The sequence below is a fragment of the Populus euphratica genome, unplaced genomic scaffold (assembly GCF_000495115.2).
Source record: "Populus euphratica unplaced genomic scaffold, PopEup_1.0 scaffold666.1, whole genome shotgun sequence".
Taxonomy (NCBI): domain Eukaryota; kingdom Viridiplantae; phylum Streptophyta; class Magnoliopsida; order Malpighiales; family Salicaceae; genus Populus; species Populus euphratica.
The window spans coordinates 190,916-208,503 of record NW_011500286.1 but is presented as its reverse complement, the minus strand read 5'-3'; the positions used below and the strand labels follow the sequence as shown (position 1 = coordinate 208,503).

At 32.0% G+C, this 17,588-nt stretch overlaps 2 protein-coding genes across 3 annotated transcripts; both read right to left on the bottom strand.

Annotated features, from left to right (window-relative positions):
- Positions 1-1,172: 1,172 nt before the first annotated feature.
- On the bottom strand, positions 1,173-2,928 carry LOC105113218 (uncharacterized). Of its 2 annotated transcripts, none has more exons than XM_011009298.1 (2): positions 2,855-2,928; positions 1,173-2,512 (listed from the first exon to the last, which is right to left on the bottom strand). In XM_011009298.1, the coding sequence occupies exon 2, from the start codon at positions 2,422-2,424 to the stop codon at positions 1,267-1,269; it is 1,158 nt and encodes a 385-aa protein (XP_011007600.1). In that variant the 5' UTR covers positions 2,425-2,512; positions 2,855-2,928; the 3' UTR covers positions 1,173-1,266. The 2 variants fall into 2 exon arrangements, with proteins under 2 accessions (XP_011007600.1, XP_011007599.1); XM_011009297.1 differs by lacking the exon at positions 2,855-2,928 and adding an exon at positions 2,659-2,685 and having other exon boundaries at positions 1,173-2,510.
- A 9,090-nt stretch (positions 2,929-12,018) lies between these two features.
- On the bottom strand, positions 12,019-16,269 carry LOC105113217 (uncharacterized). Its single transcript, XM_011009296.1, has 4 exons — positions 15,200-16,269; positions 14,792-14,967; positions 14,152-14,375; positions 12,019-12,996 (listed from the first exon to the last, which is right to left on the bottom strand). Exons 1-4 carry the CDS (start codon positions 16,074-16,076, stop codon positions 12,207-12,209), a joined length of 2,067 nt encoding a protein of 688 aa, XP_011007598.1. The 5' UTR covers positions 16,077-16,269; the 3' UTR covers positions 12,019-12,206.
- Positions 16,270-17,588: the final 1,319 nt, after the last annotated feature.

The window sequence follows — 17,588 nt, the reverse complement described above, 5'->3', positions numbered from 1 at the left end:
GTTCTCCAGTCATGCTCTATGCCGACCGAGGCAATCATCGGCCCTTCCTCTATGCTTGATCAAAATTTGGTCGGCCTTTTTGTTTTTTTCTCTTGGAATTTGGTTGATCAAAATTTCCTTGCCCGCATCTTTCCCCGAGACCTGTGTTTGATTTTTTAGAGATACTTTGTCAAGGTAGGGTCTCTAGTTTTGAAAACCCCTTGGCATTGCCTTACTATTAACTGAGGATTATTGTGAATATGCAGGGGAAAGGCTTACAAAACCCAATCCTGTTAGGAGAGCTTCATGATCTGACACATTGTTGATGGTTGAGAACTCAAAATGAATGTTGTACTCCAGGACTTACGAGTACTACTCCTACACCATATTTAGCATTATGATTTGGAGGACTTGGAAATTGGGTTTTAATTTCCTGAAGGTAATCATCAGAGCTAAAACCACGTTTTCTACTTTCAAATATCTAGTCTCAACGTCAATGAGGGTTTGACTGGAATAGTAAACAGGACATTGTACGCTTTTGTTTTTTTCTCTAACTAGCACTGAATCGACTGCCTGATCGGAGACCCAAAGATAAAGGAACTAGCTTTCGTGCTTTCTTAGTTGTAATAAAATCTTAAAGGAGAAGAGGTGTATCTTGAGTTCTTTCAAAAGATTCCTGCATCTTGGGATTCTAACGTCCATTCAAAATTAGTGATGTTTTTTAAGATTTTCAAGAAAGGCAGGTTGCGTTTTCCCATCCTGGATATAAATTTGTTAAGGGTAGCTAGCCTTCCCATGAGATGCTGAACTTCTTTGATCTTATGGGGAGGAATCATATCTAAAATCGCTTGAATGTCCTCAGGGTTAGGCTATATCCTCGGAAGTAATTTATTTGTGGATGTAGTTATCTTAGAAATAAGGAACGTATTTTACTTCAAGCCAGCAAAACTCATTGACTTTTATACCACAGTTCATCATAAGGGCCGTATTGACACTTCAATTGTAGCAATCATCTATAAAACCTCTATCTGGAAAATGAATATGTCATTTTCTAATGTAGATAACAAAGCCGGTAAGCCTGTTTGGAATCTATTCGCAGTTTCTTAAACTAAATGATAAATAATGCTCCTGACTTCTATGAGATTCACAAATCTCATGTAAAAGAACCCATAAACGAATAATTAAGAGGCAAATAGTGCGAAGACCAGATGCAATTAGCTGGAAATAAAATTGAATTTGTGATACAAAGTATACGAGAAGTAGAATGCTAGTACAATAAAGCTCCACTTAAAATGAAAATGAATTCACCTCTTCTCCTATAGGAAAATCAACCACTTCTCCTACTTGTGATTTAATTGCATTTTGCTTATTGCACTCACTTCTGTGGATGGAGGGGAAGAAAGAACAGCAATTAAAATCCCCGCCTGGAAATGTGTACCTGCATACTTTCAGCAAAACTCGATTCTTGGTATTGTATGCAACAACAATTCCTGGAAGCTGCAAATACATGGTCTCGGAATCTTGAACATAAGCAATAGGAGATATGTTGCGAGGCTCCCACTGATCACCAAGACTGAGAATATCCGGATCCTGTTCTGCCAAGTCTTCATGGTTGATAGTATATGCCAATGCCCACCTGAATTTTTCACGGTCACAGACGTTCTGTTGCGAGTAAACATTATGATCATCTTCCTTGAGAAGATTCCAAGAATGAACCCCATCAAAATCGGTATAAGTGTAGTGTACTCTCCCCTCAGATTCCCACAGACATCGCCTGTAAGTCATTGTCGATTGCCAAGACCAATCCTCAAAAACATTTGGCAGTTCAATTACTTCACAGTAATCATCCTCAACATGATAAACAAGCAACTGCCCGCTTATCTCCCAGTGGATTGCTCCATTGGAAAAAAGTGGGGTTGTGTTCAGCTCAGGAAACTCATTATCAGGTAATTCAACATTCAAAGACAAACTGAAAGGTCGATGATTTCTCCAAGCCCCAGTTTCAGAAGAGAAAACTTCCAATTCAATATCACCAGGAAGAGGGCCCAAACCATTCTCTTCATCTCTAGAAACATGTACAAGCACTACTTGATAATGCTTCCCATCAAAAGCGAGACCTGACCTGATAATCAGCCTGGCGATACAATGCTGTGGAAGAGTCACAGACTGCTTAGTCAAGGGATTGAACACAACATAGTTGAGATGATTCTCCCCAGTACTAGACAATAAAAGCAAGCCCTCAGATGAAGAGATGATTTGTACATAACTGCCGGTGGTGAGACTCAGGGGATTGTTGATACTGATGCCTCCAGTTTCTTTATCAATGTCCAGAAAAATAAACTGAGATGACCCGTCTTCAAACTGATAATGGCTAAGTAGACCCTTTGCACCCATGTCAGAAATAATGATGGGATTTTCAGAACAATCCATCATCTGAGTCTCCATGTTTGCTAATGACAAGTAATCTTGCTAGTAATTGAGAACCAAGTTGAGCTCAGTGAAATAGCTTTATCTCTATCTGCCACCGGTCCCTCTAAAAAGGAAAGAAAAAGTAAATAAATAAAGACCTGTTAGAACTAAAATTCCGTTGACTTATCTCCCAAGCACTTCCAAGAAAATTCCAACCCAAATCGCAAGCAAAGAATATATTTCTTCACTGTAAATGCACAGTTATACCACCTCGGGAATTTGCTGAGAAACGATGGAATGATACCGGTAAACGAAGTCAAAATTAAAGATTATCCTCTTTTTTGGATGTAAAAGCAAAGCATTATATAGCATAATTCATAACATGATTTCTTGCTACTCAAGCTGGTTAACGCATGAACAGGAGTAGTAAAGTAACATCACTAGGCATTCAAACAGTATAAGATACCTAGCAGAGTGGCGAATCCAATGCGAAAGCATCAGCGAGTACAATATTTTGTGAGAACAATTAGTAAACTTCGAACCCTTAACACTTCGGGTTTTTGGTAGATTGAATATGATTAATGATAAATACCTCACTACCCCACTGATAGATTGTATGAATGTCCTTGAAGTGTCTCGAAATCACTATTACTGCCAACGATTTCTTGAATTTCAATACGCACCTGAGAGTTTCAGTCAGGTTCTTCCTATATTGTTAAACAGCAATTGCGAATTTGCCAATTCTCAATACCCTAATTATACTTACATGAGGCGAATCTAATATTTTGAGCAGCTCGAACCATTTGTGGCAGGGCTAGGGTCAAGGATCACATTCCTTGCAAAAGCTGTGATTTGAAGGTTTATTCGGTTTTGTTTTTGCTCTAAAACTAAACTAATGTTAATAATAGAAGTCTTAAGAAAAAACTTTACGTTATCAGATTTTATATATATATAAGAAGACTAAAAAAGTCTTCTATCAACTTCAACTACTCTAAATCTTGTATTAATCGGATTAACTTGTTATATCAAACTAGTTTTAATAATATTAGTTTCATATAAAAAAAAATGTGACATTTTAATTCAATCTAAAAATTTAAATTATTAAATAAAATTTTAATATATAATTTATTTTATTTTTTAATATATCTCTTTAAATAATTATTCTTTAAATTTAAAACTTATATATATTCTACTATTTTATGTTTTATTTTTATCAAATAATTAAAAATAACAAAATTTGAACTCGTAGTTATTTATTCATTAAAATTCTAATATTATATCAAAAAGCTATATTAATTTAAAAACTTAAATTATTAAATAAAATTTTAATATATAATTTACCTCATAATATAAAAAATAAATTAAAATTAAAATTATTAAATAAAATTTTAATATATAATTTATATTATTCTACCACCATCATATAAAAACTCAAAATCGGCTATCCAGGTTGTTGGTAAAGGCCGCAACCATGCTCTAATGTTTCGAAGAATGGAATCAGAATAATAATGTTGTTGCTTGCAATCAAGAGCTGCTCATATGGTATCAAATTCATATCAACTTTGAAATATGTTCCCCAAGTATTTATTTATTCAAGCATGTCTACAATGATCGTCAAAAAGATAGCTCAGGATGGGGTATGAGTTTTTCTCAGTTCTCACTTTACATGCCCTGACGAGGGCTGCTTGACACCCTTTCCAATTTCCTATTCGATTTTGAAGCCTTGGTGTTAAGTGCTTGGTCCTCCATTCACCTTCATAGCAAAATTTTGTCTTTGCCCAGAGCGCATCATTATAATTATAATCATAAACAATAAGATGCAAAATATTATTGCTTAAAATAGTATTTTTCTTATTTATTATTTTTTATATGTTTTCTATTCTAGTCACCGAAGTTTTTTCTAAAATATTTATTCTCTTATATTGCATTAACTACTAGGATTTGCACATTTATGCATTATAATTTGTTTCAACTACTCTACTACTATGTTTTTATGGTATAAAAAAATATCTTAATATTAAATTAATGCTTGATTTAGTAAAATAAAATTTTATTTTATTGCTAAAAAAAATTGTAAGTTGGGGAGAAATTTGACATTGAAGCGAAAAGGCAACCTTTTTTTTATTTTTACTGCTCAGGAGGAGCTTTTTTAGAAATTTTGGTTTCAAAAGTATGTTATTTTTCGTTCCAATACAATAAGGGATTGGTATTTCAATCCAACACTTCATTTGTTTTGCTCTTCAGTTCCTAGAATTTTTTAAAAAAGTGGCTAGAAAGTGGTAGCAGAGAGGTCAAATTCAATGAACAAAAATATAGAATTTTGTGTTGAAGTGCTCCTCTTGATGAGAGGAGTACTATTGAGTTTTTAAACTTTGATATCATGAAAAAAATAAATTGAAGTTAAATAAAAAATATTTTTATTTGATTTTGTATTTTTTTTTATCAATTTAAAGGTTTTGAGATAAAAAATTAGGTCATTAAAATATAAGGGTATTCATTTGATTTTTTTTAGTTGAAAATTGCATTTTTTAATTTAAAAAACATGTGACCCAACTTTCCAAGCTACATCTCTTTGTTAGTTGGTATCTAGATTAGCAAACTACATTTCATTTGCTTTTCTTTTTTTTGATTTTTTTAAATGAATAAATAACCTAGCCAAAATATGAATCAACAGATAATGTATAATCTAACTTTACTTTATTTTTTTTTAATGAGTGGATGATATGTTTAACAAAAAAAAAGGAGTTGATCCATATAAGCCCATGTGCATGGGATCTTTTTATGAGAGCTTTTTTTTATTTTTTTCTTAATTCTAAATTAAAATTAATTTAAGTAAAATAACTAGAATTAAATTTAGTATACTATTTTATCAAATACCAATTGTTTTTCAAATAATATTATGGTATTTTTTATAATATTAACAAGTGCTCTTGTGAAACCCTTTACAATGATTTCCTTTTATTTTTTTCTTAAAGTTTATTGAAATTTAATTATAAATTAGTAAATAAAATTATATTTAAAATATTATTTCATTAGATATCATTGAACTTGAATATAGTTTTTTTTTATATATGTTTGGTGTCATGAATATAGTTTGATGATATTAAGAGAAAAACTACAAGATATAGGAGTTTAACTCTAACTCTACACATAGTTTATTATGGATTGCTATAATAAAATTACATTTTTACACTTAAGTGAGAATAATTTAAGCCTTTAAGTAAGGAGAGTTGTTGGTTTTTTCCACTCGTTGATTAGTCATTAAAAGATTGTTGAGATACGTCTTTTTCAATTTTGTATACAATATAAATATTTTTATATATCTAGAGTCAATAAAATTTATAACTGTTGATCAAGGGTTTTATTGATTTTTCACAAATTTCTTAATAGTAAAAACACTTATTTGCTCTCGAGATTAAAATTTATCGAGTTGCCGGTATGGGTGTTTATGATTTTTTCATGAAAATTATTATCATTAACAACGTCGCTAAGTAATGGAGCAACCAACAATACTTACACATTTTTAACCTTAAAAAAAAAAAAAAAAAAAAAAAAAAAAGCTTTGCATTTGAGGTTATTTTGGTATTTTTTACTCGGGTGTTTTGTGTAATTAACAAGTTCATGGGAAGCGCTATGATATTTTCACGTTTTCTTTTTAATTTTTTTATTCAGAAATTTGTTCGCACGTTTTACAAATACACTAAGAAGTGGGTGGTGTTCACGTCATTCAAGTGGCGCATCTGACGCCACCTAATAGTCAAATCTTGTCATACATTGTGTCATTGGATGCATAATCATCTCTTCTTCTATATAATGTGACGCGTGTAGGTTTGTGGTGATTGAATTGTTGCCGGTGATCATTTGTTTTTGTTTTTTGTTTTTTTTTCTTGTCAACTAGGAATAGTAGGAATGATATTAATGATAATAATAGTAATTATAATGATGATGATGATGATATTAGTAGTAATAGTAGTAATTGTGATTGTGATAATGATAGTAGCAGCAATAACGATAATAACAATAAGAATAATTATGGTTATAACATTAATAATAATGATGATAATAGTGATAAAAATAAAAATAATAGTAATATTATTTATAGTGGTGATGATAATAAGTAGTGGTAGTAGTAATGATAGTAATAGCGACCATGATAATAATACTAATAATAATGATGTGATAGTTGTAATGATAGTGATAATAGCAATAACAATAATAATAACAATGGAAATAATAATGGCTATAATAATAATAGTGATAATTCATCATTTGATGCTAGATTTAATGAAAATTGAGTTTCATCGATTTTTCATATATTATATTTCTGATCTAATATCCTAAGTTACTGGTTTAAAAAGTTTACGTGGCTTGATATCCTTTTTTACTTTTTGACTTAGTATTTTTTTTCTTGATTTTATTGTTTAACATTAATTTTAAAAATAAAAAATGATCATCCAAATTTCTTTTATATATTTTATTGGAAACTCGTGCTAAGCAAAGATTTAAAATAAAAGATGTAAAGATTTATCTTCTTGCTCGGGTTTATAGCATTGCAAAAAAATCCATGCATTCTTGATATTTTTTATTACATTTTTAAGAACATGGTTAAACCTGGGGCGAAGCTAAGATTATTTGTTGGGGAGCCAAAACTAATATAACAAGATGTAATATTTTTTTAATTTATTGTACATGAGTTTTAAAAAAATACTACATTATTTAATTTTATTCAAAGAACTTAATACAAACATATAATAACCTTTGTATAGGATAAGACTTTTAAAGCAATACCAAATTTAGTCAAAGTGATGAAGTTAAATTTATCTTCTTAATGTATCCATCACTTTAATTTTGATGGTCTTTGTATATATCAAATATAAATATACAAAGTATGTAAGAAATATTAACTAAAGAGAAGCATTATTTATGTTTGATAAACTTTGAAATAAAGTTTAAAAAAAAATATTACATATTTATTTCAATTATTGTCGTTGTTCTTTCATATAATAGAAATTATCAATTATCATATCACTTGTGATTTTTTAGCAATTTTTTTTTTATATAGACAATCAAATAATTTGCAAGAAAATCATCCTTCATCCGATTACGAAGTCTTGTTTTTACAATCTTCATTGCTGAAAAAGCTTGTTCAATAGTTATTGTTTAAATAAAAAGATTCAAAATAAGTTGAATTAACACATCAATGAATGGATAAATTTTGATTTTTTTGTTTGAACCAAACCATGACATAAATCAGCAATCAATGATATATTCTTTAACTTTAGATGATTGGATACATCCAACTCATAATATTGTAATTGAAATCTCAAATAAATTTTTTTCTCGATAAGAAAAATTTTCAGGTTAGAACTTGTCAACAAGCAAGCATATATCTTTAATATTGAATAATTTATAGTTATTTCTAGAATCTAAAGATATGCTCAACTTAAAAAGCTCAATCACCTGCTCATTAAATATATTATTTAGCTCTTCCAATTGTTGATCAATGATAGCTATAAATATATCAACTCAGTAGTGATGCTTAACTGTTATTGATTTTTTTTATGACGAGATCATCCCATACTAGAAAAACAAGCATCCATATCATGAACTCTAATGTTTTGATGATTACAAAATGATGTCACTTCTTCTAAAAGAGTTTCCTAACCATCGTCTCTTAATTTCTGAATTAAAGTCTTTGTGGTAATCACCAAATACATAGCATTTAGAATGTCTTAAGATTTTTGTTGCAAGGCTTGATAAAAGCACATCATTAATTCTTATAATATTCTTCTTTACATGTAAAATAAAATGACATTAGCAACTTAAATAAATAAATAAAAGGACGCATCACCACATTGAGATTAAATAGATCCATCTAAAGCAATGTTTTCAAGAACCAAGCAAGTTGCCTCATACATTTTTATTAAACTGTAAATTGATTTGAAGTGCGAACTCTATTTTCTATCTCCAAGTCATTGCAAACCACATACTTGATTAACTCCTTTACCCATTTCAATCTCATCAATATCAACTAAATGTTAAATTGTAGTTGTATGAGAAGTTCATAATTCATCATTACGCTTGCAAGAAGCATTAATAATGTTAACAATAAAAAACAAATGTTGAAAGAAAGTTTGAACATCAGATATTTCTCTAGCTATAACAATAAGAGTTAATTAAAATTGATGAGCTAAATAATATACATAATATGTATAAAGACAATCATTAATTAATAAAGCTTGCAAACCATTTCACTCTCCACGCATATTACTAGCATTATTATACCCTTAACTCCTAATATTTTGAACATCAAGAATATGATGAGATAAAACAAAAGAAATCTCTTCCTTAAAAATTGAAGTAGTTATATTTTTGACATGAACTATATCCAAAAATCATTCTCATATAAATTCATTTCTATTAACAAACCTAACAATAGGGACCATTTGCTCTCTTCTTGATTCGTCTTGAGCTTGATCAACAATTAAATAAAATCTTGCATCACCAATCTCATGATGAATTGAAGACTACACATTTCTAGTAAAGACATGTGAAATTTCTATTTGAATTTGATGTTAGTTGTTTTTAGTATTTTATGGAGTATTAATAAGAATACTTACTTATTCATTATATGATGCTAAAAATTCCACTATTTTAAGAAAATTACCTCGGTTTTTTTTTTTATATATATATAATGTTCTATAAAAGCACATGTTTAAGATGTGAGCTAACAAATAATATCTATTGAAACGCAATCAATTATTTAGAATTTCTTGAGTAGTTTGCCTCTTAACTATCTTCTTAACATAACATGATTGATTTTTTAAATTTTTCAAGCACCTGATAACAAATCTATGAGCAGAATTTAGATTTTTTTCCATATAAGTCAAAAAGCACATTATTCCCCATCATTAACTTTCTTCCAACAATTGAATTCTTTAATAGTAAATATGTTTGATCCTGGCTTTTTGAATAACTTACTTGGAAATAGATAATAAGGGAAACAAAATGCAATATTTTTCTCTAAATATTCAAGCCTTGAATAATTTTTGAACCAATGGACTGAAATCAATAAGGATGGTTTTTACCGGTTAATGGATATTAAAACACCAAATGTTGATATGACTCTAAATTAATGTATGTCTTTGAATTTCATCTTATTGATTAACCGGGTATTTCTAAATTTGAGGACGATTACTTGGATCTCTAGTTGAATGAGCAATAATGATCCTAGTAAAAGGTTGACTAATCAATATAGGTTCTCTGTAAACTAAAGCACATTTCTAATTAAATGAGCAATGATGATTCTAGTGAAAGGTTGACTAATCAATTTAGGTTTTTTGTAAACTAAAGCACACTGAGGCTGTTCAACCATAACTTCAATATTACACATTGGAATTGATTCACTAGATTGTGAGTTTTCAATATTTTTCCTCTTTTCTTAAAAAAAAATCAATTCTTTTTATTTTTTTCATTGTTTAATCTAAAATCAAAACATTTATCATGAGAAAAAATTGATAATTTTTGTGACTTTGCTAAAAACAAAACATAAAAAAATCTAAGTCTAATTAAAACAAACCTATAAAATATATTCAAATAATTAGAAAAAAATCACTATAACAAGAATTAAAAAAATTAATAAAACTAGCAAATATGGGGGAAAAATGAAAAAATTATATATAAAAAAAAACCTTTAATAAATTCTTAACAAACATCCTAAAAGAGAACAAAAATAAATTTTAAATTTAGGTTACCAATGACTAATTATTTATCTTATTTTGTTTGATGAAAAATAAATTAACTAATAACTCTGTTTTAGCCTTTTCACTTACAATTTGTATTTTTATTTATATTTTTGACTTTTTATATTAGGGTTTCAACGAGAGAAAACAACAAAGGCAATTGAGTTAGGTTGAAAAAGTTACTTATGTTTTTTCTTTCCATATATAGCATAAAATAAAGAATTTTAAAGTCAAAAGATAGCAAATATATGTTTAATTCTCATGCATAAGGAAATAGTAATTTACTATTGGAGGGTACATCTATTTAAAATAAAAAATATTCCACCTCCTCCTACTTGAGTACTAAATAATAATAAAAAAATGAAATGTTTCCTAGGAGCCCGAAATAGTGATTTACTATTGGAAGGTACATCTATTTAAAATAAAAAAATATTCCACCTCCTCCTACTTGAGTACTAAATAATAATAAAAAAATGAAATGTTTTCCAGGAGCCCGCCCCTGCTTGCATCCCTTTAATTCTGCTCCCGGTTCAGCCACAGCGGAACGCAGGCAAATCAGCTAGTAGAATTCTATTTTATATTGAAATGGGAGCAACAATCGTTAAGACGATTAGGCATGAACATGCATGCTAAGCTGAAGACTTGCAAGTTTTTCTTCTTTATTAGGAGGGTTGTGAGAAAATGGCTACGCATATTTTTTGTTGATTTGTACTGAAGACAAGTCATGCTCGTGCTTTAATTTTTGTATTTCATTTTCTATTATAATTACATGATGGTGAGCAATTCGCTCAAGTGAAGGGATGTTCTTCCTGGAAACATCTGCAAAAAGCTGCACATAATATTAACAAGCTTTTCTATGAACTAGCTAGTTTTATTTGTTTATCACGTCAGAATGTTATGATCCCGTTAAACAGGCAAAATAAAGGCAGATAATTATAATCATATCTGACATGAATTAGTGAGTTTTTCTCCATCAATAATCATGCCTTGGATACATATCCAAGACAGCAGGAGCATGAACTATATTTATCCATCAAAGGGAAATCTACATTTTGCCCTTATTTCCCTTTGTGCTTGTCTTGGGATCATTGGTTTCAGATTTCCTAAAGGTTCTGTCTTTTTTCTACCATTTAAAGCAGGACGCAAAACTACTTTGTTTACCCGGGCAACAACCCTCTTCAGAGAGTCCTCGCAAAAGCAATTACTGCAAGCCGTGAAGGAATTTGAAAATGCTTAATAGTTGACAAGTTTCTGTTTCACTACTCTGTATACAAGGTCGCCAAATTGTATGGACAGACGTGTTATTCGTTTATAGAATTCATCTTGAGCTGTTTCAAGGCTTTATAGGTATGGGAACTTCATCTTTCTAGCGGAATTTGAAGGCAGAAAGGAGAAAACTCACTGATACAAAGATGGTTTGTACGAAAATGAAGATTTACAACTTCATCGAGATCCATTTCACAGTGATCAGGACGTACAAAAGTTCGTAGAGTTTACAGAACCCAGAAGAATGACGAGGAAGAGAGAAACCAAAAAAATGGAGAAACAATGCTCGACCAAACTGAAAGCACTACATGATAATTTGAGGTCAACAGACACCAGAAACACAATTTCACCAGTTGAGTATTCCCAATCTGAAGCATAACCAAGTTGCATTAAGCCACCAAACGACCAAATAGATTTTAGCAATAGATAGTTCACGGATAATTTGAGTCGAGGTTATGATGGTATTATTTATGCGTGAACTTGACAATTTCCATTATCCTGCAATGTTGGCAGCTAGATTTTCTGGGGTCAACTGTAGGCTAGCTAGTCAACGTCATATATGCAGGTCAACCATATTCGTAAGTCGTAACAGTAAAGAACTGAAAATAAAGACTTCTCCTTTAGTTGAAACTCAACAAATTTTATGAATAAATTCATGATTTTCGGGACTTGTTCGATCCAAAATTCCAGTACAACTGTTGATTATACTGCAAATAATACAAGCAGTCTATAAATACAATATTTTCTTTGGATATTCATTTGCAAGGTATACAAGAATGTGTACAAAATCCTATATCCTGCTAAACACTTTTAGCTTGCATTTCGGCGCTGTGATATGAACTTCAAGTTCCTATACATTTCTGAACAAGCTTGCGCAATGTCAAACATGGCTCTGAAGAGGTCTGGCAAGCGAGTTTTAAGACTTGCCAAAGACTTCTCCCTCACCTGAATGCGCTGCTTCTTATAGGCCTCTTCCTCCTCTTCCAAGCGCTTTTTCACTGCATCCACAGCAAACTGTCTATCAGCAACAGCATCATTGTCAGATTTGTCTTCTGTCAATTCAGGATCGAATTCAGCGGGCATTTTCTGCTGCATATGCTTTCGGTACCAGGATTGAAATTTCTTTGTCTTCTGGGATAGTTCCTTTCTTGTTTCCTCACATTTCTCTTTCAACTTCATCTCTTCTTCTTGATTCTGCAGGATGGCATGAATTACAGAGGCAAAATTATTTATAGCACTTCTTGCAACCTCGTCCGGGAGCTTGTCCAAAAAGTCATGCCAAGCAATAAGAAGTGACTGGATGGGGGGGTTCTGGACCCTTGGTGGAGAAGAAACCTTCTCCTTCAAACTGCTTTCTATAGGAATAAGGTTCAGCTTTAGCCAGCAGTTCAGGGCCTTTACGTATCCTTTCTGATTATCTATAAGTTTACAAAATTGTGACTGCCACCCTTGCACAACAACCAAGAGCTGAAAGGTACGATCATGGTGATGCTCACTAGTTTCCTTGGGAGATTGTGAAATGTCCAAAGCTCTGAGGGCATTTACAATCTTAGACTGGGCCTCATGGTGATATCGCATGGTATCCCACATTGTGGCCATCCTGAAATCCATACAACAGTTACTGTGTGGTTTAAACAAAGTACGGATTTCACGTGGAAATTGCAGTCAATATTCTCCAGGATTCAAGCCAAAACTACCTTTTCTTTTTCTACATCAGTTTTTTTTTTTAAAGTAAAATGCTTGTTAAAAGCATACAACTCAATTTTCCATGCCTTCAAAAAGCAATGTTAAAGGATGCAGAAGCGGAAACAAGGGAAACAGAAATCAACTGAAATGAAAGTTTCTGTAGAAATTTAAAACTCCGCAATTTCTTTTAGCAATAAACTGCAATTTCCTACAGCAACTTGGGTGATTTGCAAACTTACTGCAACCTTCACCACATTTCTCAAAAACCATCAATGACATGTGTAACCCTAAAACCATCTAAACTAGCAATTTCACATGATTGGTAAAGATATCAATTAACCTTTTGTGTTACTTTTGGTTGAACAACAACATTTTAAAGATTTTCACCATTATTTTGCTAAATATTCCCCTTCTTTTGACTCTCTTCTATTCTCTGAAAATTTTATGTAATTTCCTTAGGACCCCAAACTCTTGTCTCTCACTTTTTTCAAATATCACTTTCTCGTAACTTTACCAGCTTTATCCTCAATAGGTTCTGATGGTAGATTGATCCCTAAAGATATTAATAGCAAGGACATTCATGTGAAGGATGACATATAAGCGTAATGCCTATGTTATCTGCAAGATGGTCGCCCCTAGTAACATCTCATACTCTTCTCTGGTATTGTAAAACTTTTCTAAAACCACCATTTCATGACATTTTTCTATTAATAATCACCCTTCCCTACAAAATTCTCCTTTTTTAAAAATATGATGCAGTGTATGATTCAATCAAAACCATCAAAGCCATGCACGATCATGTTGACATAACAAGTAAATGCATGTGCTTTACTTTTTGGTGGTGAGGAACATCCAGGAGACTGTATTTGTTGCCACTTATCTACCCATTCTATACTTTCCGCCAACTCTGTAACTTACAGCAATTTCCTACAACCTTCACACACTTGTAACTCTTATGCAACTTGTCAAAGAACCATCTCACCTAAAAGCTTAAGCTGTTAGGTAAGGCTCTAGGATATGATTTATACCATTTAAATTCATTTTTCCACTAATCCAAAGAGAAACTTACCCATCAACGAGCTCAACAAGTTTTGGATATAATTGTTCATCACGTAATTGGTTTATCTCTGAAACTGTTGAATCCATTGATTGCATGTCTACGATGTATCTTGTATGCAGATGGCTTACAGCAGCCTTTAATTTCTCTAGTGATTCAGTGTTTGTACCTCTTTTCTTCTGCTTATTCAACGAATTAACCTTCCTTTGATACTCGTACTTCATCAATTCACCTGCCTATCAAGCCGCAGCCAAACATCAGGTCAGATTCATCTCCTAAACCATGGAAGGACAAAAAAACAGAAAACTAAACGAGCTTAGCCAAACCCCTCCAGGAAAACTCTCGTCTCTAGAAAACTAATGAGTTTAAGCTTTAATTAATGTTGACAATAAGTTTTCAATTCATAGCAACTAAATGCAGTTTCATGTGGCAATGGAAGTTAACCCACCAGTTCAATAAGACTATGCATGCACAATAACAAATGATTTAAATATTTCTATGGGCTAAACATAAGCAACCAAATACGAAAATACCAGAAGGAAGTACCATGTATCATTGGTCAATTCAAGAATTTGAATAGAAGACAGGCAGGCCGAAACACACAATTAGCCGTCTTATGTAAAATGAAAAGAATGTAAACATTGCACCATACCTTCACTTCATCGAAAAGCTTCTTTTCCCATGCCAGCATCTTATCCAGTACTGTTGCATGAGTTTCATGCTCTTCTATGTCGAAATCATCCTTCCCATCATCAAGATCAGGAACTCCTCTAAATGATCGATTCCATGTAATAACACGCATCACTCTTGCCGAGTGATCAATATGTCCTATAACATACAGGACAGGATTATTTAAAATGACAGGACATAATGGAACCATCCCATTGCTAGAGTATCCAACTACAAAAACATTTTCTAAAAAACTATCACTGCAGATAGATATTGGGATAAGCAATTACATCAAAATAAACAATTCAAGAACTGAAAATCAATCAGAATTATGAAACAATGAATGAACAGTAGAAAAGAAAACACACAGAAACAAACAAGGTCCGATTACCTCTATTGTCCGCAAAATTTGAGTGATAATACAATCGCGTGGCCTCCAGCAACTTAGAAACTTCATGGGCACTCTCAGATGCCTTCAAAAAATGATCATCAAGGTCCGCAAATATCTCCATAAAGTTCATCCCTTTCACAAACCTCCTCCCTCCTTCCACTCCTCCCATCTTCCTTCCCACACTCATCTCCGGCACCGGAACCTCCATGGCCTTCTCCATCTTCTCCTCCACCACCATCGGTGGCGGATCCACCTTTTCCTCATACACTTTCCTCTGCACCTGCTCTTTATTTATCCTCACCTCTTCCTCCATCTCTGGCGGTCCCGCCAAACTCGGTCCTGGAATGCTATCCATGGATCGAAAGAAATCATCCCAAAGGGAATCTTGGGGCTGTTGCTGTAGATGGTGGTTTTCTTGTAAAGAACTTCCTCTGTTACTACCAGTACTGCCTCTGTTACTACCAGTACTACTTCTCTTTCTCACTAACCTCTCATTATCATGAGCTTCATATTCCATCTCTTCCTCTTCGTGTATCGTCTCCACCGGCTTGTTCATCTCCGGTTTCTGAATCTTCATCTCTGGCATGCTTGTCGACCGCTGTAAAGTCTGGAAATTCATGTTATCGGGGGGCGGCGGTGGAAGGACAGAGGAAGGAGGCGGAGGAGGAGGTGCGGCAGTGGTGGCGGAGAGACGGTGGATTTCGCTCTGGGCATAGTCGTTGAGGGCGGCGCCGGTGTTCTTTAAGGACATGGCGTAGGAAGAGTGCGCGGCGGCGAAGGCGTTGCGGTTGGAGACAGCTTCTTTCATGAAGTGCCTTCGATCTTTGCATCTTGATACTGCTTCTTCATTCTCTATCTTCGACTGGTGACATCCCATTCTTTAAATTTTATTTTTTTTATCTGCAACTAAACTTTACCTAACCAAAAGCAGACTCGTCGGAGTCTGGCTACCGGAGCGAGGTGATGTGATTTCAGAAGCAGAGAAGCGTGATTTGGCGGTCATCGCTGCGGGGGTTTAACTTGATAGCTTGTTAGGAATTGGTGTGGAACTTACTTTTAAAAATATTTTTTATTTAATAATATATTAAAATAATGTTTTTTAAAGTTATTTTTCAAATTATCATATTAAAATATTTAAAAATAAAATTAAATAAAAATTATTGAAAAAAACCAAGAACTCCTCTTTCAATTTATTTTTATACTGTTATATTAAATCAATCTAAAACCATGAAAAAAAATAAGTTAAATAAAAAGAATTAAAAAAATACGATTAAAAAAAGAGCAAATTAATAAATAAGTGGCAGCATCCTGGAGGACGGAAGACAAGCGAAGAGAATCCACATCTGTAACTGTAAAAGGAAAGAAGGAATGAATAGAGGCGTGTGCATGCAGAAACTAGTCGAGCTGCATTTTTCTTTATCTTAATGGACAAGGCAAGTCTGATCTGCCATTTGTCACTCATACAGCGGGTCTTCTTCTTTTTTTCTTTTTTTCTTTTTTTCTTTTTTTTTTTTAGGATTCGTCGAGATGGAGTGAGCTGGCAGGAACAAGCAAAGCATTTTTTTTTTCTTTTCTTTTTTACCGGTACCCTTGTTTTGCTTTGTCTGATATCTCGGTTGAACTGTTATTTTATTATTATTTTTTTACTTTTTATTTAAATTAATTTTTTTATATTTTATCATATTAATATTAAAAATAAATTTTAAAATATAAAATAATAATTTTAATATATTTTTAAATAAAAATTACTTAAAACACAATATGCATTACACTCACAGTTATGCACCAGATATTTTTAAACATTAACATAATAAAAAACATATAACAATTCATAAAATATTCATAAAAATAATATATTTTCACGAATTGTAAACTTTATCTATGACTTGCATGTTGCATGCCAGCAAATCATACACAAAGCTTAGAACTCTCTAAAAAAGGTAGCCTGAACAATTTTTTTTAGACTATCAACTCCTTATCATAAAAATTCAACTCAATAATAATCACAATCCACCATTCATCTTCAATCAATGTTGTAATATACTTCACAACTAAAAAAGTCAACACGCTTAGTAGTTAAAGATTAAACATGAATTACATATTACATAATATTTTATTAAAAATATTAAATTTTTAATTTTTAAAATATAAAATATATAATCTAACTAAATCTAAAAATCATACTATCTTGTGAAAGAGCATGCACTGTCACTCCAACTCATCTAATTTTTGTAGTGTATATATAAGGGTTAACACTAAAATCATCATAACTCATTGACAGACTTATAACACTCGTGAATGTACCTGGGGTGCTCATGAATAGATTCACACCACCACCCCACTCGTGAATGTACCTGGAGTGTTCATGAATAGATTTACACCACCACCC